This window comes from Populus alba, chromosome 8 (genome assembly GCF_005239225.2).
Source record: "Populus alba chromosome 8, ASM523922v2, whole genome shotgun sequence".
Lineage (NCBI taxonomy): Eukaryota > Viridiplantae > Streptophyta > Magnoliopsida > Malpighiales > Salicaceae > Populus > Populus alba.
Genome location: NC_133291.1, coordinates 3416303 through 3442647, shown reverse-complemented (window position 1 = coordinate 3442647; position 26345 = coordinate 3416303). Strand labels below are relative to the sequence as shown.

General features: G+C 35.1%; 4 protein-coding genes across 6 annotated transcripts; 2 read left to right on the top strand and 2 right to left on the bottom strand.

The window, feature by feature from the left end:
• Positions 1–330: 330 nt before the first annotated feature.
• On the bottom strand, positions 331–3179 carry LOC118052288 (receptor-like cytoplasmic kinase 176). The gene is made up of 6 exons (XM_035063218.2): positions 2969–3179; positions 1981–2306; positions 1566–1701; positions 1302–1444; positions 1084–1207; positions 331–952 (listed from the first exon to the last, which is right to left on the bottom strand). The coding sequence occupies exons 1-6, from the start codon at positions 3018–3020 to the stop codon at positions 492–494; spliced, it is 1242 nt and encodes a 413-aa protein (XP_034919109.1). The 5' UTR covers positions 3021–3179; the 3' UTR covers positions 331–491.
• A 5069-nt stretch (positions 3180–8248) lies between these two features.
• On the bottom strand, positions 8249–11564 carry LOC118052289 (triosephosphate isomerase, cytosolic). Its single transcript, XM_035063220.2, has 9 exons — positions 11405–11564; positions 11251–11326; positions 11014–11137; positions 10806–10890; positions 10542–10674; positions 9917–10011; positions 9298–9376; positions 8652–8734; positions 8249–8544 (listed from the first exon to the last, which is right to left on the bottom strand). Exons 1-9 carry the CDS (start codon positions 11441–11443, stop codon positions 8494–8496), a joined length of 765 nt encoding a protein of 254 aa, XP_034919111.1. The 5' UTR covers positions 11444–11564; the 3' UTR covers positions 8249–8493.
• Positions 11565–14708: 3144 nt separating this feature from the next.
• LOC118052290 (DNA replication complex GINS protein PSF2) lies at positions 14709–17408 on the top strand. 3 transcript variants are annotated; one of them, XM_035063221.2, is made up of 8 exons: positions 14709–14880; positions 14970–15044; positions 15153–15267; positions 15431–15527; positions 15609–15639; positions 15711–15797; positions 16567–16719; positions 16996–17408. In XM_035063221.2, the coding sequence occupies exons 1-8, from the start codon at positions 14833–14835 to the stop codon at positions 17014–17016; spliced, it is 627 nt and encodes a 208-aa protein (XP_034919112.1). In that variant the 5' UTR covers positions 14709–14832; the 3' UTR covers positions 17017–17408. The 3 variants fall into 3 exon arrangements, with proteins under 3 accessions (XP_034919112.1, XP_034919114.1, XP_034919113.1); XM_035063223.2 differs by having other exon boundaries at positions 14723–14880; positions 14986–15044; XM_035063222.2 differs by having other exon boundaries at positions 14753–14858.
• A 4844-nt stretch (positions 17409–22252) lies between these two features.
• LOC118052292 (uncharacterized) lies at positions 22253–25521 on the top strand. Its single transcript, XM_035063224.2, has 3 exons — positions 22253–22831; positions 23720–23936; positions 24503–25521. The coding sequence occupies exons 1-3, from the start codon at positions 22619–22621 to the stop codon at positions 24991–24993; spliced, it is 921 nt and encodes a 306-aa protein (XP_034919115.1). The 5' UTR covers positions 22253–22618; the 3' UTR covers positions 24994–25521.
• Positions 25522–26345: the final 824 nt, after the last annotated feature.

The following is a 26345-nucleotide window of genomic DNA, read 5'->3' as shown; positions in this document are numbered from 1 at the left end:
TTTATGACTGTCATCTTGAGAGCAACTGAAAGCATTTGAGCCCGTAGCTGCTACCAAGAATTGAAATTTTCATCAGCAGGAGCTAAATGTTGCCAGTGAAAAATGAATTTCTGCCAAGATTGAACTGTCTCTGATCTATTTCATATTTGCAAGAGACATCACATGAACTGGACTGGTTCCTGCTCTGCTATTGGACATTTGGTCATCCAGTAATTAAAAAAAATCAGGAAACTTAAGATCCAAGAGGCAGGAGTTGTATCTAAGCATAACGGTTATCCAGTTTGCATGATTGTTGGCAGTCATTTGAGTTTCTTAAACAGGGTAAGAAAATGTGTCAAAAAAAGCTGTCATATTTAGATGTTGTGGAATTGAAGAACTGTACAGTAACTGTCATGGGTTGCATTCCATGCTTTACAGGATACAACACTCGTTAAAATAAATCTGTAGTATCAATATACAATGTAAAGCATGTACTGGATTATTTTCCCCCTTTATGTACGAAGAGGTGAAACACATGGCCCTGCATAAGAGGCAGGTTTTCCATTGGATACTTCATTTTTCCTATGATATGTAGGACCATTGCTTGAACTTCGATGAACTCTTCGGGGGTTTTCACCGCGAGAGCCCCTGGATCCATCATTGTTATTGGAATTGTGAAGTTGTTCCAATGCTTTTACCACTTCTTCCATGTTTGGCCTATATCTTGGCTCTGCTGATAGACACTGGATTGCAAGATTTGCTGCTTTGAGAGCGTCACTCGATGAATACTGGCCTTGGATGCGAGCATCCATGGCCTGGAAAATTCTCCGCTTACTGCTAAGGTAAGGCCTCGCCCATTCAACTAGATGTTGTTCCTTGGAGGGCCTGTTTTTGTCTATGGCTCGTCTGCCAGACAACATTTCAAGGAGAACAACCCCAAAACTGTATACGTCACTTTTTGCAGTTAGATGACCTTCACACAGACAAACAGAAGTGAGATGATAGCAATAGAAAACCATAATCATATAAAATAAGCATTTCTGTTTCCACAAGCAGGAGGGATGAGAAAAGTGAACATGACCAGAGTGGTGATCTGAAAGATACCTGTTGCCATATATTCAGGAGCTGCGTAGCCGTGGGTACCCATGACCCTTGTAGATACATGGCTTTTACTGCCTGTTGGCCCATCCTTGGCCAACCCAAAATCAGAGAGTTTGGCCCCATAACTCTGTCATTTTACAAAGTAAGAAGGATTTGTTAGAGAGGTGTAGTACGGTACATCCTCATGAAGCGAAATTCATAAACTGAACATTTTCACATACCGAATCGAGCAGGATATTAGATGCCTTAAAGTCTCTATATATAACTTTCGCCTTGTCACTGTGAAGATATGCTAAACCCTCTGCAGCACCGAGGGCAACCTTCATACGGAGATTCCATGAGAGTGGTTGAAAATAAGAAGCCCCTATTCCAACAAAAAAATTAGTTCAGCGATTTTTATCCAAGGTATTTGAGATCATAGAAGATATTACTACTTGAATTGAAGGTTGAGGTGGCTAAAATATAGCAGGATATGAACTGCTCACTTCTGAATAGATGATTCTCCAAGCTGCCCTTGGGCATAAACTCGTAAACCAAAAGCCGGTGGTCATCTTCTAAGCAGTAGCCGATCAATTTCACAAGATTTGGATGATACAACTGGCCCAGGTAGTTGATTTCTGCCTGCGGTCCACAAAGCAGCACAAAGTCTATTAATCATGCTCTCTTTAAAAATTATCATCTAAGCACTAGAACTGCTGGGAGCCGGGTCATTGAAGATGTTCAAATGAAACTTTCATAATTCTAACTTTGTTAATGCAACTCTTGGCAAGCATTCCCAAAGTATTGAATACCAGTTCATATTGGACGAGTGATTGTATCTTGTCCCCAGACAATCACAGTTTTTTTCACAAAGTTCAAAAGAAGTTTTCAGAAATAGGCAGACAAGGGAAGGATACTCACCAACCATTCCTGATGACCCTGTAAACTCTCTTGGTTAAGCCTCTTTACAGCAATGACAATGCCTGTTCCAGGCCTGGCAGCTGTCAATGAATGCTCATCAATCCACCCTTTGAATACGCAACCAAAACCACCTTCGCCCAACACACTATCTGGACGGAAGTTCCTGGTAGCTGCTTTTAATTCATTAAAGGGAAAGCTCTTCAAATTGGAGGACTGCAAGATCTCACCCTGTGTCCGAGGAGTTGAAGGCACTGTAGAAGATGATACCTTGCTGCTTGACCCACTCCTGTCATTGCCACTTCTGCCAGCGTGTTTTATGTTCACCCCTGAATAGTCAAAGTTATATATATTACAAATTCATCTATACTTTCAAAATGACAAGCAAAAGAAAAGGAAAAACGAAGAAGTTTCAGCTCAATAGTAAGTTTGCTGAGAAAATTAGAAAAATAACTACAGATTATCTTTCAAATGGCTATGCTTTATCTTATCTTGATTATTTCAGGAATGAAGCGTCATGTAAATCATGCCAAATGGTTTTATTTAATTGAAACTGTTTTCTAGTTTTTTTTTTTTTTGGTTTTACATCAGCTATCCAAATTAGCCCAACGGAACGTAACTAGATGGATGGTTTTTGTGATCTTCTTTGGTGGTAGAGCTAAAAGTTCCAGTGATATTCATAAAAGAAAAACAACAAGAAGAAGTTTCAGCGACAGGGAAGTAATAATGCAAGTAAAGAAACTAGAATCAAAATTGTAGATCCCCTATTCACCTCCCTTTTCTTATCAATCAAACAGTGGTGGATATCTCAAGAAAGAAAGCATCAAGAATCCAAAATCCACAAGGAAAAAGCAAATACAAATACTAAAAATCCCTTTTCTAGCGAGAGAGATAAAAAAAAAAAAAAAAAAAGGAATAAACAAAAAGCACCAACTTTGGCAAAGAGTACAATCAAATATTCATCTTGATCTGTACGAATTTGAGAACATACCATTACAAGGAAGACTCTCAGCTTTAACTCTTGCACTAAAGCACGACCCCATTAAAACACGGAGCTCAAAAACCCTTCACTTTGCACACGAGTTCCAGCTGCTAAAGATTGAATAACTATTTTTGAAGCCCAGTTCAAGAAAACCTTGACAGGAACAAGGCAGAGAGAAGCTTGAGACAGGGAATAAAGAGAGAAGCACACCAAGTGGGAAACCAAAAGCTTTATATATATATATATATATAAAAGGTTAGCTGGCACCCACGATCGTGACCAACCAGTAGCAAAATTTGACTAATTAAAAAGAGAGAGAAGGGTAAACGAGAATGAGTAAGAGGCAAATATTGTTGGATTTTGGTGTTCTCTTGTGTTTTGTCTGCCTTCAGGGAAAGTTCTGTTTATTAGACATTCGCCGAGGACAAAAGAGAAAGGGTTGACTTGGCCTTCGTTTGCGTTCCCCTTTGTCTACTTGTGGAAAGCAAAGAAAAAAAAAAAAGTAGTTCCTTTTATCTACAGGTGGACGAGAACTTAGAACTCATTAACATGAATTAATTCCAATGATATTTACTCAATCAATTCCCAATATGTGATTTGATTTTCTTTCAGCCAGACATCTAATGGTATTTTATGGTCTAAATTACACAAGCAAGTGATAGTAGAAATAGAATAGGGAGATTTGAAAATGGCATCGATTATGGTCGGCCTTCTTGAGCTACAATTTATCGCCTTCTATTATATATATATATATATCTTCTGTCCTCTGGCCATTGAATTAGCATCCATTATTTATCAAACAGCAAGCGCAGAAATCCTTGTATTGGTTTATTCCGATCAAGTTGCAGAGTATTTTATTAATTTGGCAGCAGGAATGGTGGGCGTCAAGTGAGCTTCTCGATTTGCCTTGACGGGGACCTGTTTGAGAAATCAACGTTCAACAACCTGCAACTCATCAATATACATGCATTCACACACGAGATTTCTCGTATCCATGGATTATACAGGCCGAGTTTGTAGTAATTCATGCTAAAATGGAAAGGATATTGAGGTATTACGTAAGACATGACAAATGATGACATGACCCCTTAAATTTTTTGTTCGCAGAACAAACGTATCATGATGAAATGATTGTGTCCTGCTTAAAAATAATTATGATTTTATATATTCTGTAGTGATATTTGTTTATGAATGGCTATAAAAAAATAATCATGGGATATTTAATTTTATTATCAATAAAGCTTTAAAAATCCCACGGATTATTTTATTCATCTAGTTTTTTTTTTTAGAAACTTATTAAAATCGACGTCCTTCTATATATATATATATATATATATATATATATATATATATATATATATATATATATATTTTTTTTTTTTTTACTCCACCACTGACCACGGCTGGAGTGTGACTATTTTTATATGCAAAGGGTCGTTATATAAAAGAAAACATGAACATGAAAATGAGATCAAAAATAACATCCACCGTCACTAAATAATTGACTTTTCTCTTACACAGCCCCACAGAGAGCATCTTCTACCGGGGAGAAAAGCGCAACCAGCACAGGGGAGATGGTACATGACACTATCACCAATGCTTGGGAAAAACAGGGAGATATTTATATTAATTTATAGTTGTGGTTATTTTTTTAAATGTTTGTTATTTAAAAATATATTAATAATAATTTTTTTATTTTTTTAAATTATTTTTTATATGAGCATATCAAAATGATGTGAAAATACTAAAAAGAATATTAATTTAAAATAAAAAAATATTTTTAAAATGTAAAAACAAATAAACTAATATGCATTTAGACTGAATTATTTTTTTATTAAAAAAAAAGTATAATATAAACAGTATAATATATTTTTTTAAATAAACAACCACTGGTTTTTTCAGATTAATATTTTTATTTATTCAGCTTAGAATACAATCTAGGTAAAGTTTAGAGTTGCAAATTTTTCGAATTTAACAAATCGAATGCGGACAGGTTTAGCAAAATACAAAGATGACAGCGGACAGGAGTTGAACGTGGAAAGGAAACCCCGTGACTGTTGTGCCTCTGGCCAGGCTTTGCTGTTGACTTTTTGCAAAACAAATCGGTTTTCTTCATGAATGCTGGTAGCAGGTTCACGTGCATATCTCCAGTTGTTTGGTATTCGTTGACCCTATTTCCTCATCTTCTAATATTTTTCTCCATGGACAAATTCAATTCTTAAAAATATTGGTTTTTTAAATAGCTTCCAGTGACTATTTGGGGTTGTAATTCAACCTAGTTTTCATGAGAATTTGAGTTTTTTAAAAAAAATAATTTTTTTGGTGTTCTTAATAAGATGGTATGGAAATAAATTTAAAAATTAAAAAAAATATTATTTTAATATATTTTAAAATAAAAATCATTTTAATTTAAATAACCGTAGTTACACTTTGATAAACTATTTTATATAATTTCATTGACCATATCTATAATATAATGTATACACTCAGCCAGTCAACAAAAGATTTTTTTCTTTTTCTTTTTTGATATAACAATAAAGCTCAACTCGAGAAACCCGAGAAACCCTTACTCGGCAAATTGGTTTACCCTGTTTACAAACAGCAGTGGATAAAAATCAGTTTTTTTATTTCTATAACAAAAATACAACAATTCATTAGATACTAGCATATTTAAATATGTGTGTGTGTGAAAGTAATATGCCCAAAATGTCACGGCAATCATAAGCTTAAAATAATCCAATGAGAGGGAAACTTTCAGAAAATGCATGGAAGACCGGACATTTTGGGCATATTACTTTCACACACACACACATTTAAATATGCTAGTATCTAATGAATTGTTATATTTTTTTATAGAAATAAAAAAAACCAGATATTTATTTAATTGATTTGGAAGTTTGATATTCTAAATTCAAGTAATCCTGTATAGATTTGATGACTCCGAATTAAAATATTTCATTTTTTTTTCCTGTTTTCTCTTGCATATATCGCAGTCGAAGTCCAAAATACTTGCGTAAATAGAGGCATAAAAAGTAGAGTTGTTGCCACCGATTCAAGACTCAAACCCAAGAACACTTAAAATCTTCACCACTGAACCGTGCGGTCGCCGGTGTAACAGCGGCGAACATTAATGCGGTGGCAAAATTGCTGTTCCAGAGAAAGGTCATAATACAGCAATGAGATCACAGGTTAATAATTATTCTGCAAAAAGGGTCAAAGGTGAAATGCACAATGCCCCTTTCCCGCAGGTTTGGTAGCGATTGACTCTTGTAAAGCTAACCTCATCAAACTTCTATCCACAAATATTTTTAAATTCAGTCAACAATTGACACCCCCTGTGTGAACAGCCTGGAGAAGCTTAACCCTGTGAGGCAGATGGTCCAATCTTCAATTAAAATAGTGCCACCTGATCCGTCAGGTTGGAGCAGAACTTGAAAAGATTAAAAAAATAACATCACAAATTCCCAGTATTTTATCTTTCAAGCTTGACCGCAGGAAATTAAGAGAGGAGGACATAAAGCACATTTTCATGTTCATCCCACCAGCAACCAATAAGAATCCACTCCTAAAAATCCCATATCCCATTTTCCCCATCAAACCTGATCTGGCTGCTAATAGAACTTGAAATCCTGAACTGTTCCCATGGTGGTTGTGACGTTAAGTAGCCAAATAAACCCGCTGACAGCATCCGATAGGGGAATAAAAAGACACCTGGTAGGAAAAAAGATGAGGTCTCGGATAAGCAAGAAAATGGGAATGCCAGGAAATGCATGAGAAGCTTGAGCCTATCTAGCCTATGGCCATAAAAAGAAGGAGACCTATATCTGCAAAATAAGATCCATGAGACGACGCGTGGCGTCCTTTTCTTACATAATAAGCAATAACTTGGGTCGAAAAACACCGTCTTGCCTTTTCGGAAACGGTGGGGACGAAAGGGGGGAGTTGGGACGAAGACTGAGCGGAAATAACTTGCGGTGAGGTTATACCCGTAGTTTGGTTTATTAGGCAATGTAACCTTTATTCTTGTCGGAGCCGCGAGTTACATGTTTCTAGTGTGTAAAATTAGATTAAAATTTTGATTTAGTAAAATTTTCTTAATCAGTAAATTTTGATTTGATTTTAAAAGTAAATCAAGTCAATTCTAAATTTTACCTTGAAATATTTACTGATTAATTTTATGAGATCAATTATATCTATCAAACTGTAAATCAAATCGAACTAAAATTTTATAAGTAAATACTAGACATATAAAGATATATTGTGATAACTTTCAAATCAAATGGAGTTTGATAATATATTATTTCAGATTATTAAAGTTACTAGACAGATCTTATCAAATCTATTAAATTAGATCTTTGTATATTATTTAAGACATTTTTTAGAACAACAAGTAGAATTTTGTTGCAATTCAAGTTGGACTAAAAACTATACAACTAAAGTTTACTAACCATATATAATAGTGTCAACAATTAACTCAAACAAGAATGAAAGATACGTTTGAAATCAAGATTAAAATTTACTTAAAATATACAAAAATTGAAGATTTAAGCTATATGAATTTTTTTTGCAATAATATTTATTTATTATTTATTTAATGTTGAATAATTATTTATAATTTGAATTTTTTCTGACATATTAGACTTTATTTAGGGATTTATTTTATTATTAGATTTATATTAACTTGCAATCTAAAAAAATCCATGACATATAAAGATTTGATAATTAGCCTTATTAATAGTGCTGGCTATGGGCTTGTTAAACACATTTTAAAATCATGCGTGGTTATCAAGAACAAATTTGCAACAAAATAATATCTAACAGGTTAAACCAAACCAGACTATGACATAATGATTCCCTCTTGTAATGGAAAACCATTTAATGATCTAAAGTTTTGTTTCAAAATATTTTATATCATTAATATATTGAATCACACTATCTTTTTCATTTTATTTAGATTATTTATTGATTATAATAATAATATTATTTTTTATTATATTTTAACTTTAATATAATTTAATTTATTTTTTAGAATTATCAATATATAATTAGTTAAAAAATTACTAATAATTTAATAATTTACAGGTTTACATTTAATTTTCTTTACAGTGAAAAAAAAAAATGATATCCTTAATAAACTTGAAGCAACAGAAAATCACCCACTACAGTAGTTGTAACATCAACTTTTCGGCAAAGACTTCAAAAGTCAGAAGGACCTGTGCGGGAAGGAATATTCCCATCACTTCCGAGTTACGACCTGAGCCACTTCAGAAAAGTTACAAGGGCCGGACATGAAATAATTGATGGCATTCATGCAACATGTTAAAAACATGGAAGTAACCAGGAACTCAAAATGTAAACGGCGGTGGTAGGAAAACAGTTGGCTATATCCAAACATAAAGCCAGTTAAAGTGATGTTCTTGTTACACAAGAGCGAGAACTTATTTCCTCGAAAACATGTCTAAAATTGAACATGATGGATTATATACCTCCTCAAACACAAGCATCAAAGAGTCACCACCATGCCTGGTTCCAACTCAAGCACTTTTCTTCACTTCAGCAGACTTGATAATGTCATTGAACTCCGGCTAATGACGGCAGCACAATGAAAGGGAAATGTCAGGGAAATCAACCGGTAGGGAAAAGACAAGTAAAGCGCAACGAGACATGTTATATAACTAGTAATTAGCACTACCTTTAGAGAAGCACCACCAACCAAAAAGCCATCAACATCAGGTTTTGCTGCCAATTCCTTGCAGTTTGCACCATTAACCGACCCTGAATCAGGCACAAATTTAAGCAAACATATAAGGAAAATTGGGGAGAAAATTAAACACTGTTTTGTAAACTCCCATTAAGAAACCAGAATGAAATAAAAAATAAGCCAGCAGTGAGCGAAAAGGCATGCTAGCTTTTCAGATATTGTTCACAACACTAGAATATCTTCTTTATCTAGATGTAAACAGGTGCAGTGCACTCAGCCTTGCAAAAGCTTCAGGTCTCATCAATTCCCAGAGTATTGCAATGGTGCCAATGCTACGATCAGATAGATCAAGGGCTGAATATTGATCCATCTGGACCAAGCAGGGGATAACCCCTTATGCTTCCCTAAGCACGTTGCATTGTGTTTGTGTTCAAGAAAAATGAGGCCATAGCACATTCACTTCTCAGTATTTTATGCAAGCATCTACCTCATGTTACAGAATGAGTTATTTAATGGGTAAAGTTGGTTTTCTTTATTTTCAAAAGATGTGAAAGATTTATTAACAGATCAACAAGAAACGATAAAAAGCAATCAAGAAAATAGACAGATTGGAAGTAGCATTAACAAATGAAGATACCTCCATAAATAATCCTGGTTGTCGCAGCAACTTCAGGGCTGGTATTTTCTTGAAGCCATTTCCTCAGTTCATAATGCACCTATTAGATTAATAAGCCAGAGTTTCAAGAAACTAATCATGGGAAACCAACAAATTAGACACGATCATAGATTAACTGGTGTTTAACATGCAGGAAATAACCTGAGAAAGTGGGCAGTTAGAAAAAAAATTAACAATTATGGGGCAAAAACACCATTTGTCTGCTATAAATGAGCTAATACCATGAGATTGAAATTTCATAGAAGCTAAAAGATTTTGAGTTCAAAGCAAACAAAGTTTTCTTGTCTTAGTACTCTGTATACCCAAATGTAGGATTTGCAAAGAAGAGACTTGATTGTTATCATTTTCTGAACTTTCAAAACAGAAATCCCAACCGATTTCCATTCAAGCCATTTCCCTAGAAAACAAACTCCGCCAGCCGCTTTCTATGTCCTTATGCTCAATTTAATAGCACAATCTGAATTATTGTGGTACAGGAAATAATCAATAGGTGTTCGATGCCCTGGTTTTTGTACTTTGTGGAAAGCTTGGTGCATATAATGAGCATAATCTGCATCAAGAAAACCAGGTTTGGACTTACCTCCTGTGCCTGAGCAGGAGTTGCAACCTTCCCTGTTCCAATAGCCCACACAGGCTCATAGGCCAAGACAACATCAGCCCAGTTTGATACTCGCGCTGCAGTAAAAGCAAAGTTGAAAATCATGGCACTTCAAAACTCGTTACAGTTAAGACACTGTGAAGGTTGCAAGGCACATAAAAGAATCAACATGGTGATATGTTCCAAATTAATGAACAGATCTACTGAAAAAGGTACGCACATATGGAGCCCCTTGATATGATCAAATTGTGATCAAAATTCAATTAACTGTATGATAAATACAAGTTCTTTGAACGTTGTTTTGAAGGTGCATTGCAGAATTGGAACTAGGAGAAAGAGACGGAGTTGAATTCAAGTTCATCTAAAGTGTGTGAGCAAGTGATTACTGTAAACAAAGAACATTGCATCACTGTAAACTAGAGTACGATATTTCAATTGATAAGAAATCAATGATTCTGCATACCCGACTAGCAACAGCTTAACTTTATCAACAATGTTCCACCGCCATATAAAGGCCAGAAACTTCTTACGCAGAATATTTACACAATCATGTACAACATCGTAGAACCACTAAATAATTTTTTTAAGGATACTATCAATAGAATACCTGCAATTGCTTTGGTTTGTGTTGCAACAACCTCCACGGTAGATCCTGCTTCCCGCTGCTCAAGAGTCTCACCAACACAAGCTATCACCTTCAACCCTTGAGATAGTGCATATGCAACCTTATCCCCCACAAACTAAAGGAAACACACCCAGAATGGGAAGTTACTACATGATTTAGTTATCACAAAAATAAGCATCTTCAGAAGTATTGGCAATAGGAATTATCCAAAGATAAGTGTTTACCATGCCATGTAGCACAACTTACCTCATTTGATTCATTTAGGAGACTTCTCCTTTCGGAGTGACCAAGAATGACCCAGGGAATATCCAGATTCACAAGCATCTCGGCACTGCACGCATCAGCTTCAGCATTTAGACATTCAAATCCCGCAGAAAGATTTAAACCAGTAAAAAAACGAAAAAGACGACATGTTGCAGCTAATAGAGATTATTTGCATCAAGCTTAAGAATACCTGACTTCACCGGTGAAAGCACCTCCTTTCTTAACCCAACAATTTTGAGCCGCGACATGAAAATCAGGCCTCAACGTACTTTTCACAAGAGGGAGAAACACAAATGGAGGGCTTACAACAACCTCTGTAGAAAAAGATCGTACCAATATTCAAACAGATCATGGTTAAGAATACCCCAAGTATTTTTGTTGATGCGATTTGCGTAAACCAGAGCAAGAGTAAAAAGCATACACTTACCAACAACATCAGATGAAGGTACTTGGGAATCGTTGAGGGTTGACACTATCTTCTTCACTTCTTCGCTGGTTCCATTCTGCATCCAGGACAAAAAAAAAATCAGCAATATAAACAACAGAATATCAAGTAAAGCATGGAAGAAAATGGGACTCACGCATTTCCAGTTTCCGCCAACAAAGAACTTCCTGGCCATTGTAGATCGTGGAGTACTGATCGAAGCAGAAGAGAACGGCTTTTGATTTTTAGTTTTGGTTTTCAGTTGCGGATTTTGTTTTAAATTTTTGGAGTTTTTATTTATGGTAGCGGATCAAACAAGGTGCTACAAATCTGTGGGAAATTGATTTACTATTTTAGCCTCGAATCTATCTGGAATATGCTTTGGGAGACGGTGGTTTCGATAAGGGTTGTTTTGGGAATTGAAGCGAAGAGTTGTTCGGGCCCGTGGATTGATGCGTCATGGTGAGTGGGTGGTGTGCTGTGCTGTGCATAGGGATTGGGTCATCTTGCATTTTTACGGGCCACTCGAAATGTTTGGTGCTTTGATGAGTCATTTGTCATGCGGGCCATAATTTTTTACACATTATATTTTAGTCGGGGATTCAAAAAACTAATTCTTATTGAATAGTACACCATCTGATGGAGCTATTTATTGAAAATGTCACTTTTGTTTCCAAAACTCTGAGATAGTTTGATATAATAAACTAGATGCGAACAAAATAATGTTTGTAGAATATTTTAAAAACTATTTCCGAATTCGCTGGTTTTTATTCGCTAGCAAGCATTTTTTTTTTTTAAAAAAAAAAACAAAGACAAGAAAAGTTGTTGCAACGAACTGATTTCGTTGCGGCTGATTTGGCCGGAAAAAATTACGAAAACTGGTGGTAGAAGTCTTGACGTGTGTTTGTGTGTGTATTGATGTTGTTTTAGAATGTGTGTTTGCGAGCAGTCTTCCTCCCTCAAGCCATGCTCTCTCTCTCGCGCGCACACACGCACAACTTTCTAGCCATGGAAATAAAGTCTTTGATTCCCTCTCGCAATCAATGATGCTGTAAAAAAAAATAAAGGAGCAAAGATGACAGCGTTCAGAAAGAAGCTCATCGACTTCTTCGGGTCCAGGATTTGGGTGTAGGTGTGCAGCTGACGTGTCAGCGGGGTTCATCTCAGGTTCGTCGTCGATGCCCAGCGTGTGACCGTTTAAAACATCGTTCGTCATTTTTTTTTAATATTCATGAAAATATCAAATTGCTAATAACTTGATTTGGTTATGACTAAAATAACATTGTGAAAATATAAAAAACCACGGGATTCAAGTTTTAAAAAAATTATATTTTCACGTTTGATGAAGTAACTTCATTACACATTTAAAAGTGAAAAGATAAAACAAATCCTAGACTCTGGATATATTAATTTTGATTTTAAGAGTATTTTAATCATTACACTATATATTAAAAATTATATTATCCTCAATTTTTGTTATAATAATTAACTGGTGCCTCGATAAATAACAATATTACCCCAATAACTAGCGTAATGGTTATCATAGAAGGGTATACATACAATTATACTATTTCCGCTCCCTATGCATTATGTCTGGTTTACAATCGAATTCAAATAGCTACATGCTCCAGTAAGTGTTTTTAGTAATTTGTTTTTTCAATTTTCGAAAACTTTTCTATTAATATGGACACTTGTCGTGCTATTATGGTCAAACACATACTCTTCAACAAATTTTTAGGGCACGAGCATGGACTGTTTAAAAACTGTAACGAAGTTATAAAAATAGTGTAATGTCCACTTTTGACCAGGCAAACAGAGAACGGGCCCTCGCTTTCTGGAATCCTGCAGTCGCTTCAACAGTTAACCTTTTCTCATGATCCCGGCGAGCACGGTAAAGACCCAGCATAAGCATTCTTTCGTATCTTCACCGCATGAACATTGTTTTGTCGTTGTTTTGTTTTCCAAATTCAACATATATATTAAAATAATATTTTTTTATTTTTTAAAATTATTTTTTTTAAAAAACAATTTAAAATTTTAAAAAATCAAATTAAACTGTACCAGCATACACATTCCTCCCAGTAGCACCGTACGCATTACTACTACACCAGACTCCAGAGTTGAAAGAATCCGTGTTTTCATGATGTGCAACGGTAGAAACCGTAGAATAAATATATTAAAGAGCAAGATATCCTGTTATCTCGACCTGTATTGTAGCTTTCATGGTAATAAAAGCCTGTTCTTGGGCTTTTTCCAGATCAAAATCTCCTAACTTTTGCACTGAATTCCGCATCGATCACTGTATTACAAGTCTTCGCATCCCTATGGTTAATTTTATCACAGGGCGTGTATTCAGCATCATTAGTTGTTCTATTTGCTGGAATATCATTTTACAGATTATCATGAATTTAAATTCTTGCTGTGTCAAAACTTTGCATTAAACAATAAAAACCTATAAAAACCTTATAGACCTATGATTGTTCTATCTACCAAACGAATCCTTGTATGTAGGACTATGATTATCTCCAGTCCTCTCCTCTATCAATTAGGATCAAGGCATGTACCCTAAAAACACGTGCCTGGACCTGGCATTTCCAAGGATGATCCCGCATACTCTTGTGTGCTAAAAAAAGTAGCCAAACAATGGAAATTCACATCGAGTGTGTTTGATACTCGTGTCTGCGATTTTCAAAAACCTGTACGGGAACTGGTTTTTACAATAGTAAAATTTAGTGCATTTTCTTGAGAGTACAGGTATACTTTCCATTTTGTTTCAGTTGTAATTTAAAGTGTGTTTTTTTTATAAATATATTAAAATAATATATATTTTTTTATTTTTTTAATAGAAATTAAATCAATGTTTTTAAATAGAAATAATATATATTATATATTTTTTTTTTTTGATTTACGTGGATGTCCGGGCTAGATTTGCGCGTACTACGACTAATCCCACGGTTCACTGAACATCCTGCAAATCCCAGTGAGCATGTAAGGCACTGCGATGACAAACATGCACAATGAAGTTTGAATCCAGAATAAGAAAAATAAAACAAGTCCCTTGTTAAATATATAATTTTTTTTTTGATGGGGTGTCCGGGCCAAAGGGCCTAACTGAACACCCTGCAAGCCCAGAAGGCAGGTATAAAGGAAGAAACAAATCTTTTAATCGCTGAGGAGACTATTTTTAATTTTGAATGAGTTGGCTATCGAGTACACTATAACATCGTACCATTTGACAACAAGGCGACATTACTCTGAATTGTTATTTGGATTGTTTTTTTGTTCACAAAAGCAACGACACCAAAACGGGCTCTTATCTATCTAACATTCTAACTTGGTAGCTAAAAAACAAAACCAAATGGGCCAATAATCCGAAGCCCAAACTTCTTAAACGCGCGCCAATTTTAAACCCACCTTTGGCGCCCCGCCGAAAAAGAGATTAACAAAACGCCTCTCCTCAGGTTTCTCACTTTACAGTCTCTCTCTGTCTCTTTCCCCTTCCAAATCACCACTTTTGCCTCACCTAATCCGCAATTGCACCAAATAATATCTAACCAAACCCTAGATCTGTCCACAGTCGCAGAAATGGCCGGTCAATCTGACTCAAACATGTCTCTATTTTCTCCTGGAGAGGTCCCTTCCCTTCTCTCTACACACGATTTACAGATTTATGCGTGGTCGTTTATGCTTGGCTGCTGTTTTTTTTTTTTTTTTTCTCACAGATTGAATTCATGGCAGGAGATGAACTAGTGGAGATTGTTCCGAATTTGAGGATGAATTCTCTCTATTTTATCCGTGTAATCTCTCCTTCGCCATCTCTTATACGCACAGGAATTTACATGTGCGAATTTTCATTTCATTTCAGTTATTTATCCCTGTAATTTATTAATTTGGTGTAACGTCAGGGGGATTATGGTCCATTTCATCCACAATTAGCAGCTCAAGTGCCGCTCTGGTTAGCGGTGGCTTTAAAGAAGAGAGGGAAATGCACAATCAGGCCGCCTCAGTGGATGTCAATTGGTGAGTTTTGAACCTTGATTTGATTACTGCTTGTCTTTCAATCAGTTGTTTATCCCAGAGTTTTAGGAATTTTATCTGCTTCTCTTGTATCCGACAGATGGTAGATTGTTGTCTCCAATCTTTCTCATTGTTTTCTTTGTAATTTTCCCCCCTCCTGGATTAGAAAACCTGGCTCAGGTTTTGGAACTGGAACGAGACTCTCACGCATTTCAGCCATTACCCTTTCATTACTTGGAAATCTCAAGACTTCTTTTCGATCAGTAACTACTGAAACATTCTCAGTTTATTCCACACTTCAGTGCTGACAGTATTGAATGTCAACTCTAACTTTGTGAATGCAGTGCACGCGAGGACATTCCCGACATGTACATGGTGAGCCTCTATGATTCCTTCATCTTTTTCAGTTTTGTGTTTGGCATAAATTCATATTTACCTGTTTACAGGTGAGGTCACTTACCGAGGATATCAGAGATGTAAGATTTCATAAAGTGGAGACCAATTTAGAAAAGTTCACTGCATCTACAGTAACGGTATGCTTGCTATGTCTATTTATCATTTCATTGACCTTATACCCTTTGAGTTGAATGTTCTTTCTAGACGTGGTATTGTTGGAAAGAATGATCTCCCTTGTGCCCGGACGTGAAGAGTGTTCTAGTTATCCCATCTATCTAAAATCTCTGTTATTGAAATAATTGTTAATAAGAACCTTCCAATAAAGTGTGCTATTTTTATTTGTTTTTTAACAACATGAATGTGATCTAAACCACTTCACCTAACTGAATAATGATGGATGCATCAAGAAATAATTTAGATGCAAGACTTAGAGAATCTGGCAGTGTCCCCAAGTGCTTTCGTGGGAGATATAGATTGTGAAATCAGGGGTAAAAAATCTTGTTCTTTCACCCTTCTTACAGACTTCAGTGTTCTGATAAAATTACTTATTTAACCAAAGAAGAAACGGGATAAAAGTACCTGACCTTTTCCATTTAAGGAAATATATAAATATAAGAGAAGCATCTCTCACTGAAAATTCATGATGGTCTCTTGCATGCTTGAGCAGCCTCCTTGCTGCCCACATGCAAACAGCAACCAAGCTTCATAGCTGAGTAGATGTTGAGACTATTATCAAATGTCATGAGGTTCTAGGTTTGCCTATTCGCAGGGTTACCGGGAAGCTACTTGTCAGTTGTCAGCTGTAGTACTAGATTCATTCTTCATTATTGTTGTGATCTACTGTATCTTTGTTAGACAATGCATTCTGCAGTTCTATAAAGTGATCTCTTGAATTTGATATTTCAGTGGAAAAATATGTCTGCAATGGAAGTCAATATAATTCGTGCATTTGCTGGGAGGGCTCTGCAGGCGTTTTATAAGCATGATAACGAACAGCAAGCACCAGATACAGATAGAATGCTGGATAAACAGCCACAGATACCTACTGACAGGCCAAAAGTATGCTATTTCTTAATGTCAGATTTAAATGTCTGTGCACGGGGGGTCATATTTGTTCCTATTATTTTGCTATAATGCGATAGAGAAATGTGCTAGTGCAGTGGTGAATGATGGTCAAGCTTTTTCTGCAGTGCTGAATGCTTCTTCACTCTTTACCTCCCAATTATTGACAACAAAAATCGTGAAACAGTGAAAAAGAATTGGTGGACTATTATTTTAAAGTGCTATGCCACTAGCTTAGGTTTCCGGAATTTAACTAATTTTCTTGCTATGCAGCGTAATTTGAAGCCTCGATAAGAAGTCATCATCTACTTGAATTCCCTTCTGATCTCAACCTGAAAAGAGTACATTCCGCAGGTGACCGCAGAAGGTATTTCAGTTCTTTGGCCTTTCTCAAAATATATATATATCCTGTCCCACGCTCATTGTAGTGATGAAATAACAGTAGATTTTATGTAGAACCCCTTTCAGCTCCATATGTGTACGGTATCCCCCCCCCCCAATGATGCACAATAATCTGTGAAGTTTCCTCGACATGTAGAATCCATCAGTCTCCCTCCATGTTCACGTCTATCCAAAAATTCATTTGCGAGATTTTGGGTGGAGTGCATTTCTGGATCTTAGTTTACATGTATACCTTCGTAAAAGGAAATGCTCTTCGGCAATGCATTCAAATCGATTTTCTGGGATGTGAATTTCTTGATATTTAGATGAAAATAACTAAATTTGTCAGAGATCAAACCTTGCAGTGAAAATGTGATAGAAGGGAGGCTTTGATAGAGAAGACTCCAGTGCATATTAGGAAGTTTGAATTAGGATTGCATGCTTCCCTAATCAACCTTGTCGTGCTAAATCCGGTCATAGGTCTCTATCTAGTTAGCATATTACACATAACTGAATCTAGAGTCTGACGGAGTGGGCGTAAGGATAGTTTTCATATGGTGTGGTAAATTTTTTATGATTTTGTTCCGTATTCTCAAACAACCATGGTTTATGAAATGACTGATTGGTTTTATTATTGGACTTCTAGATTATTTTATGGAAGTTGCTTGAATGCTAATTTGGTTTTTTTTTAGTCAAGCATTTTTCTCTGCAAAGAGATGCCATTTTTTGAACCGATTCAAAGCTTAATTTGAGATGAAATGTTTATTATTTTTTTTTTGGGCTAAAAGAGCTTAGAAAAAGTAGTAAATGTTGGAAAGTTGATGTTTGTTATTCATGAAAATTCAATTTTTTTTAATAGAAAAAGCTCATTTTCTTGGAAATCTTTAGTTGCTTTTCAGAAGACATTGTTTTTCATGACCAATTGCTTTCTCATATCTACATATGCTAAAAAACAAATATGTGCTTGCTACCAGTTGGGAGGCAATAGTGTTAATTGCTGTCATTGTATATCTATGTAGATGCCTTATGATTGACTGTATTTTGTTAATAGATACACCTTCAGTTTTCCTGTTCTAAACTTTTGTTTGATGACTTAAAGAAAGTGGCATGGTTCTGCCGATAGTTTCTAGAACTGCTGTTTGATGGCCAGCCTTTTAGGCTAGTTTTACGGAGACAGACATCTAATGCTCCAAGTGACGTAAAATAGGATCTAGAAAAGCTTGATGAAGTAAACAATGAATGGCTCGTTTCGAACCATGAGGAGTTTGACTGGGCCATTGGAGATCGGTCTGTTTTCAATTTGCACCGAATCCCCAAGTCTAGTAGAATTGGTTGACAAGTTGAAAAATTATAGTATATTGTTCATCCCTTGCAATATCAGAAATTAGTTGAATATATAATGCTCGCCTCAGTAGTAATTTATTATCCCTTACACCATTGTTTATGACAATTATTGGATTCCTTTGTTTCAAAAAATAATTATTATTTATCCTCCTTTTTCCTCATTTTCAATTAAGCCATAATTAGATTCTCCTTAAAGGCTGATCCGTTTATTAATGATTAGATTCCCAAAGAGAGGAGAGGCCGGAAATAATTTTTTATCGCACAATTCAAACTCCATTGCAGTTTGTGCTTCCAGCACTGCATAAAACTGATCGACTCCCTAACTTTGTCATAATAGCATTGTCATAAGATGATGGTATATCGCTTTTCCACAACAGACTTTTTAGCATTTTGAGACTTAGAATTGGGTTCCTGGCAAGAGCCAGCGGTGAAGGCTGTAATAATTTCAAGCTATCGGTGATTTCACTTTTTTGTTATATAAGAGCAAGTAAATTGTTTTTTATTTATGCAATTTAGTTATTGAAAATAAAATAAATTTAAGTGAAGCGATTATAATTTAAAGTCACGGAAGAAAAATTCAGGACCACCACATACTCAAAATAAGCAATTAAGGTTTTGTAGTAATTTAACAAGCAATGGTGTTTGTCGCGTAGTTTTTGGTTTCCTATCAATTATATGAATTATAAATGCTTCCTTCCAACATAGCTCGCATATGGTTCAGAAAAGGAAAGAAAAGCATGAGCTTGAAAGATATTCCATGATGATAAATACACGTACAGCACCTGCTGTTTCAAATTGTTTTTATTCAAGGTGATTGATTCAAGATTCATCTCAATCTGGTACCAAGGGGATAAAAGGAACAGACTACTACAACCTAGCAAAAGATGCACTAGCACTCCTGCCAACAATCGCATTTCACTATCGGGGTATCTAGTTCTTTCCAGGGATGTTTAATCATTTTTAAAAATTATTAAACAGCCACTAAGTCAACTTAAAAAACAAAAAAAAAAATAATAACCTTGAAAACCACACATGTACACACACGTATTGCATTTTAGAAAAGTATTTTTTTTAGATAGAAAATATTATTTAGAAGTTATAAAAAATTTAAAAATATTATATTATTTATCAATTATATTAAATTTGGTCCTTAAAATTTTAATTGCTATATATTTTGTTTTTTTTTTTTTAATTTCATCTTTTAAAATTTAATTTTTATATTAATTTTGGTTGATTGTTATTTATTTATTTTTTATTTTTTTAATTGAAATTTTTTATCTATTAAATTTGGTCTTCATTCTTTTAATTGTTACTTATTTTATTTAAAATAATTCATGAAATTGTAATTATTATTATTTTAATTTCATCATCTTTTAAGTTTTTTTTATCTATTAAATTTAATTTCTATTATTATTTATTTATTTTATTTGGAATAATTTATGAAATTAATTTTTTTTTAATTTCATTCTCATTCAATTTTTTAATTTGTAAGATTTTTTTCTTATTATTTTAATAAACATGAAAAAAAAATATTAATAAATTATTTTCTAGCTTATTTTTATAATATAGTCAAATATTAGAAAATATTTTCTAACTTATTTTTTATGACACTACTAAAATATAAAAATAATTTATTTTTTTAGAATTTTATTTTTTTTAAAATTACTTTTAAAAAAAATTACTTTTCTGCAAACAAAAATGCGTAAATGCAATCCCGTAACTTCACTGAAAAAAAATAAAAATAAAAAAGTCTCGTGTGCAAGTTTAATAGTATCTTGATTATTTTACTGTGCAGTAATAGTGAAAAGAAGGGGAAAAAAAAAGCTACTGAAATAAAGTTATATATATTTATTTTAACGGCAACAAAGTTATTTAATTGTGGAAAAAATACGTGTGGATGAATTTATATCCGATCATTCCTGTAATATTTAATAAATCACCTTTAAAAGATGACTTGACCCCAGGTATACTTACAAGCTTTGTCGGTTTTGAGAAGAAAAGTAAAAACCTTCATTACACTTTTCCAATAAATATTATAATATATCCAGTCACAATATTTCACATCTATAACTTTTAGTTTTTTTTTAAAAAAAAATTTAATTGGCCGATTACCTTTTAAAAGTTGAGCTGGGTGGTCCAATTCTGGCCTTCGATTAATTGCGGAAGTGGCAAGTGTCCTATCCTCTTTAAAGGGACAGGCGGACAGCTGCTGCTAGCGAGCGTGTGGACCCACCGTAGACCCGCCACCGCGTGTGGCTCGTCTCTATTTGCAGATCAGGGGATGACGGGAACCTTCTTTTCCTTATATGCTTTTCTCATTCAGCTCCTCTTGTAAGAACTGTAAAAAAATGAAGTTCCAGTATTTTCTTCTCAAGGTAGGAAAATTCCAGCTATTAACTTATTCTAAAAAAAATAAAATATTTTAATATATTTTTAAATAAAAATTACTTTTGAAAATAGTCGAATAAATTAGCAGGGTAGCGGATTCAGGAGAAGAACAGCCAAATCACCGTCAATTATTGGATGCTAAGCCGCTGACGTGAGAGAAAGCTATCCGTGAAACTCACGTCATTTGCCATTTTGGCAATGACGGTGATTACTTTTTATTTAATCTTCCGTTACATCAAGTAGCTTGGTGACTGGGTCACCAATACCCAGATGCTGTTGCTTTGCAAAATCATCATACTTTCTTGCCCATTTTCTTTTATTATCTGCAACATCGTTTTTGTTATGTGGTTTGCTGCATGTATTTTTTTAAAAATATTTTTTATTATACATTTATTTTTTATATTAATATGTTAAAATAATTGAAAAATGCTAAAAATAATTAATTTAATATATTTTTTCAATCAAATATATTTTTTAAATGTATTTCAAATTCAGATTGAAACACAAAAATAAAAACCTTTTAGTGTTTATGCCACCAAACCCTAACCCTAATCGTAAAAAATTGTCACTCCCACCCCAATCTAGCAAAAACATACGTGCATCTTGCCTTTTTAATAGTAATTAAAAATAATTAGAGTGTAGCTAAAGTTTTAAAACTTAATGTGTCTTTAGTATTAAGATGTAAATTGTTTTTTTATTAATATATTTTTTTTTAAAAAATATATTAAAATATTATTTTTTAGATTTTATTTTTATTTTTAATATCAACACATCAATATTATCATAAAATACTAAAAACTATTAATTTAATGTATAAATACACTTTTAAAATACATATAAACACAATTTAAAACACAATTCTCTAGCTTGACGGCATAATTAGTAGGTTTCAAGAAATTAAATTTCATGAAAAGTTGAAATGTCAAAGGTTTATGCATGTAGTAAGACTTGAAGGATTTATTTGTTGAGGAAATTTAACATCGTAATGGATTATTGGGTAGGTAAAGACCAACCACACAGCAAATTGGAACGACTCCTTGTTGAACAAAGAATATAATTGATATGCAGGTACCAGCCTAGATTGATTTTGCAGTCTTAACCTTATCCAAGTAATGTGCCAGCGCATTTTGGTGCATGAGGCTCTTCATTGAATCCCTTGAAAATAATAATAATAATAATAATTGAAGAAAATTATTCAATATTTCCTCCCTTTTACACCCAACTCCCCGCTACAATGTCAACAGAACCGAACCAATAAATAATCACAATTCCAAACAACGAACAAAGCACTGTAATTCCCATCCTTGTCCTTGAAATCAGAGGACTGACACGGCCACGAAGAAAATTATTACTGTTATCCAAAGGTTGTTTCCGTAATTCCATCTCCATCCCTCTCTTTATATTTTTCCTACCATCTCTCTAGCTCCCACTCCCCAATTCCTCTTCCCTCTCCCCTCCCTCCCTTCTGGGTTTTAGCTGCACGCCAAAAAAGACGGGAAATATAAGATAAAAAATATCCTTTCCTTTCATTCCCACGGCTCTACCTCCACCATCTCTCCAAACAACATAAAAAGGGCCACCGTGCTCTTCGTTCCTATGATCACAACACAGTTTTGACTCCAGAAATGCGCCATACTTGCATAGCGTTTCTGTATGCATAGAAACAAATTAAAGGTTTTTTAACAGATTCCATGTTTCGTTTACTATTTTCATAATTTTTGTGATTGTGAAATAACAACAATAATATTCATAAAAAGGGGAGAAGTTGTCTTGTTCTGGATTTATGATGTGTGCGGCGACGGCAACAGGGGATTGGTGGGTGAGGGGGATTGGTGGGCAGATCGGAGGAGCTTTTAGCCACGAGAGCGAACATGATTTGGCTCTCATGGTTAGCGATTTTCTCGAGAACGGCTGTAGCTCCGGTGCCGATTCCTGGTGTAGCAGCGATAGCGATTCTGGTCTCTATGATCTTCACCATCTCGCCGACAAGATTTCGGTAATTTTTAGTCTCACGTTTTTCCAATGTTCTGCTTTCTCTCACTAGAATTCCCTAGAATTTTTCAACAACAACAACAAAAAATAATTCTCTAGAACTCATCGAGGTTTACTACCGAAAGAATTTATAATTCTGTATAGAAAGTGAAACTGAACTGAATTCATAAAGAATCAAATTGAATTCTGTTTAAGATTTTTTTTTTCTTTTGCTTGCATGAAATGCTTTTTTTTTTTTTTTAGTTTTCCTTTCCTTTTCTTTTTTGTTAATTTTGTTTGGTAATATTAAGAGGAAGAGAGAAAACATATAAAATTATGATAATATTATTGGTTTTGATTTTCTGTGAAAATGGATGAATTAATTTAAGTAATTCTATGGTATAATTTCTCACTAAAATTGAATTGATTTCTGTAATTCGTGGAGGAAGAGAAAATTTAGATTTGACAATTGCGGTTATTTGCCTCTCTTCTCGGATTGTTGCGAACTTCTAGTTTTGTGTTATAATTTCTATGATTGCTTGTCAAGTTAATCAAATTGTTTTCTTTGTACCGAAAAATAAAATGTTAGAAATCTCTGATACTTCCCAGGAGATCGTAAACTGAAGTGCATGTAAAGACTAGCTCAGCTTATATTTTGTCTGTCTGAATCTCATCTGGTATACTGTCGTGGTTGTATTCTGGTGTCTGCAGTTTTGTTTAAATGGCAGTTCTTGTGTGGTTTCAATATGTTTTGCAGTCGGAGGTTCAAATGACGACTTCCTTGCGCATCTTGGAGTTGTCTTTAATATTGCAATGAGCAGTCTATCTATCGATACATTTTTAACTCGTCACTGTTTAGGCTTGCTCTATTTGGTCATATAAAGTTTTGCTGATTATTGTGCTACTATTGCAGTTTTACAAGCGCACAGTAGCTCAATATGAGAGTGACTTGTTGTTGATAGTTCATTCTCTTGTGCAATCGATCAAGGACACAGACCTTCATCGTGTCAAGTCAGGTCCGTGTAATGCAAGCTGCATCAACTTTTCTTTGGTAAAATTGTTGAGGCTTTCGGGATATGATGCTGCTGTTTGTGTGTCCAAGTGGCAGGGTAGTGGCAAGGTGCCTGGAGGTATGCTATCTTGTTCTTAAGTTGCAGTTCTAAGATTTCTTTGAGAGACTATAGGTGTAGAAGGTTATGACTTGGCTAGATTTGCATCGAGGGAATTGTCCTCAACATTTGCTCTGTTTTCAAACCTCTATAATGCAATACAAATAAGAAATTTGGTGGCTTCTCTGTTTTTATTTTTTTATTTTCAGGAACTGTTAAACTCTTATTTCTGGGAAGTCTTTGATTTGCATAAGCATTGGTCTTTAGCATCTATCAGATTATCTTGCAAGTTCGTTGGGGCTTGAACCACCCTTCATAGGCAAACATTGTTTTCACTGGATAATCCCAACCTCAAGTTCTAATGTTCTACAAGTGCCCCCTTAACTGATTTAATCTGGATTTTATGGACAAGTGTTGATTTTTTGTATCTTGTGATAGTCCATTTGGAGGGAGGACCTTGTTTATCTTATTTGGAAAATGCACCCTATTTTATCTTGTTTCATGCTGCTGCTGCATTTGCTATTTTCTGAAGACTCGGTTCTACTTGTACTGTTTTTGAAAAATATTCCTTATATTTAATGGCGCAGGGGATCATGAATATATTGATGTGGTCAACTGCATCAATGCTGGAAGCTCTGAGCGTGTGATCATTGATGTTGACTTCCGAAGCCACTTTGAAATAGCTAGAGCTGTTGACACTTATGATAGAATATTGAAGTCACTTCCAGCCATTTATGTAGGCTCCTTGACCAGGTTAAAACGGTATCTTCAAGTCATGGCTGAGGCAGCGAGATCTTCTCTCAAGCAAAATTCGATGCCTCTTCCACCTTGGAGGTCTCTGGCTTATTTGCAAGCGAAATGGTACTCACCATATCAGAGACAGTTTGGTCCAGATAATCAAAACTTTAGTCATGTCGATTCTTCATACCATGAACAGTGTGGTGGACATTTAAAGAGACTGCAGTCCTCGCTCCAATTTGAAACAGAAGGAGAACGACTCATGAAGCCTATTAACAGTGATAATAACCGGAGGATGAAGTTGGAGAGGCGGAAACACTCTTTATTCAGGGCTCTTTGAAGTGTATAGAGTTTTGTCTGATAATGCAAATTCCTTTCCTTCTCTGAGAGATTAATTATATTGCGGCCTTCTTTTTTTCTTTCTTTGTTTTCGTTTGGCAAATAAGCCTGTGCTGAAATGAAGAGCAGTTTCATTCAAGGGGGCACAAAAGACAACAACACGCCATGTTACTGAAGACATCTTCATATTCCCTTTTCATCTCAAACCCGGGGATCATAAATATATTTTTTATTTTTCCTATGCTTGCATCAAGTGACAGTATCTGGTTTTCGGAGCTCCGGGGTGCTATACTCCTACTCATGGCAGCACCTCCAGCCAAATTACAAGGTACTCGCTTCACCAAGGTGCATCGTTCTATAGATTGCTGTTTTTCTTCTTCCTTTTGTCCTGATTCCACTCCTCGCCTTCTATTTTTAATGGCCGAGGAATTATTTTTCTTAGTCCCCTGTAATCTTGTTGAGAAACTAGAGTTACTTTTCTTGGACAATAAGGGCTACACAATTAATAATTATTTGCTTTACTTGTCAAGTCTTCTACCCACCCTTTCTTGTCTCATCGTTGTTTCACTGCTTTGCCCTAGGAAAAGGCATCCTAACATGATGAACTCTCACTTATCAGCAAATACCATGTGAAATCAGAATCTATTAATTTTTTAAAAAAGTCGAACACATGTTTTCTCTTAACACGTTTCCCATGTTCCATGCACATGATGCATTCGTATTCAGTTGGCATTCGATTGAACTGGGACATTGTTGATCGTTAGTTCTTTGTTGATTTATCTGTTTAACTAATTTAGATTCCAATTAGCTGGGTACTGCACTATATAGCTGCCTATATAGCTGCCAGTTGGTTCTATTTCACTTGTGCTTTTGCCGTCCCAGGAGACCATCCTTTCTGTATACACTTTGTGCCCTTTTTGCTCTGCTGTGAGGTGGTTTTACAATAGTTTTGGTGCCTGGTGAGCCCGCTGCCAGCATTCAATATATGGCCATGTATGTCACCGAGCGTAATTAGCTGATGATTTTAGCCACCTATAGTAGGATAAGGAAGAATAGAAGCACAAATGAGGATAAAAACAGCAGCGAAATATATCAGAAGTTGATCCTTTTGCCCATCAAATAGAATTGTATAAGTTTGCGTAGTTTACTTGATCATTGCAGGTCAAGAACTATCAGCCATGCAAGGAGGACTTCCTGGCTGCGGTCTTGATTGCCGGATGGGTCATGATAGAAACACCGTGCCCACACGTGAGATTTAAGCATATAGAGATTTCTGTTTCAAGAGTGGAAATTGAAGATCTTTTTCGAGTCTTCTGCAGCGGGTGGCCGCACTCTTTTCTTCTTCGGTCAACG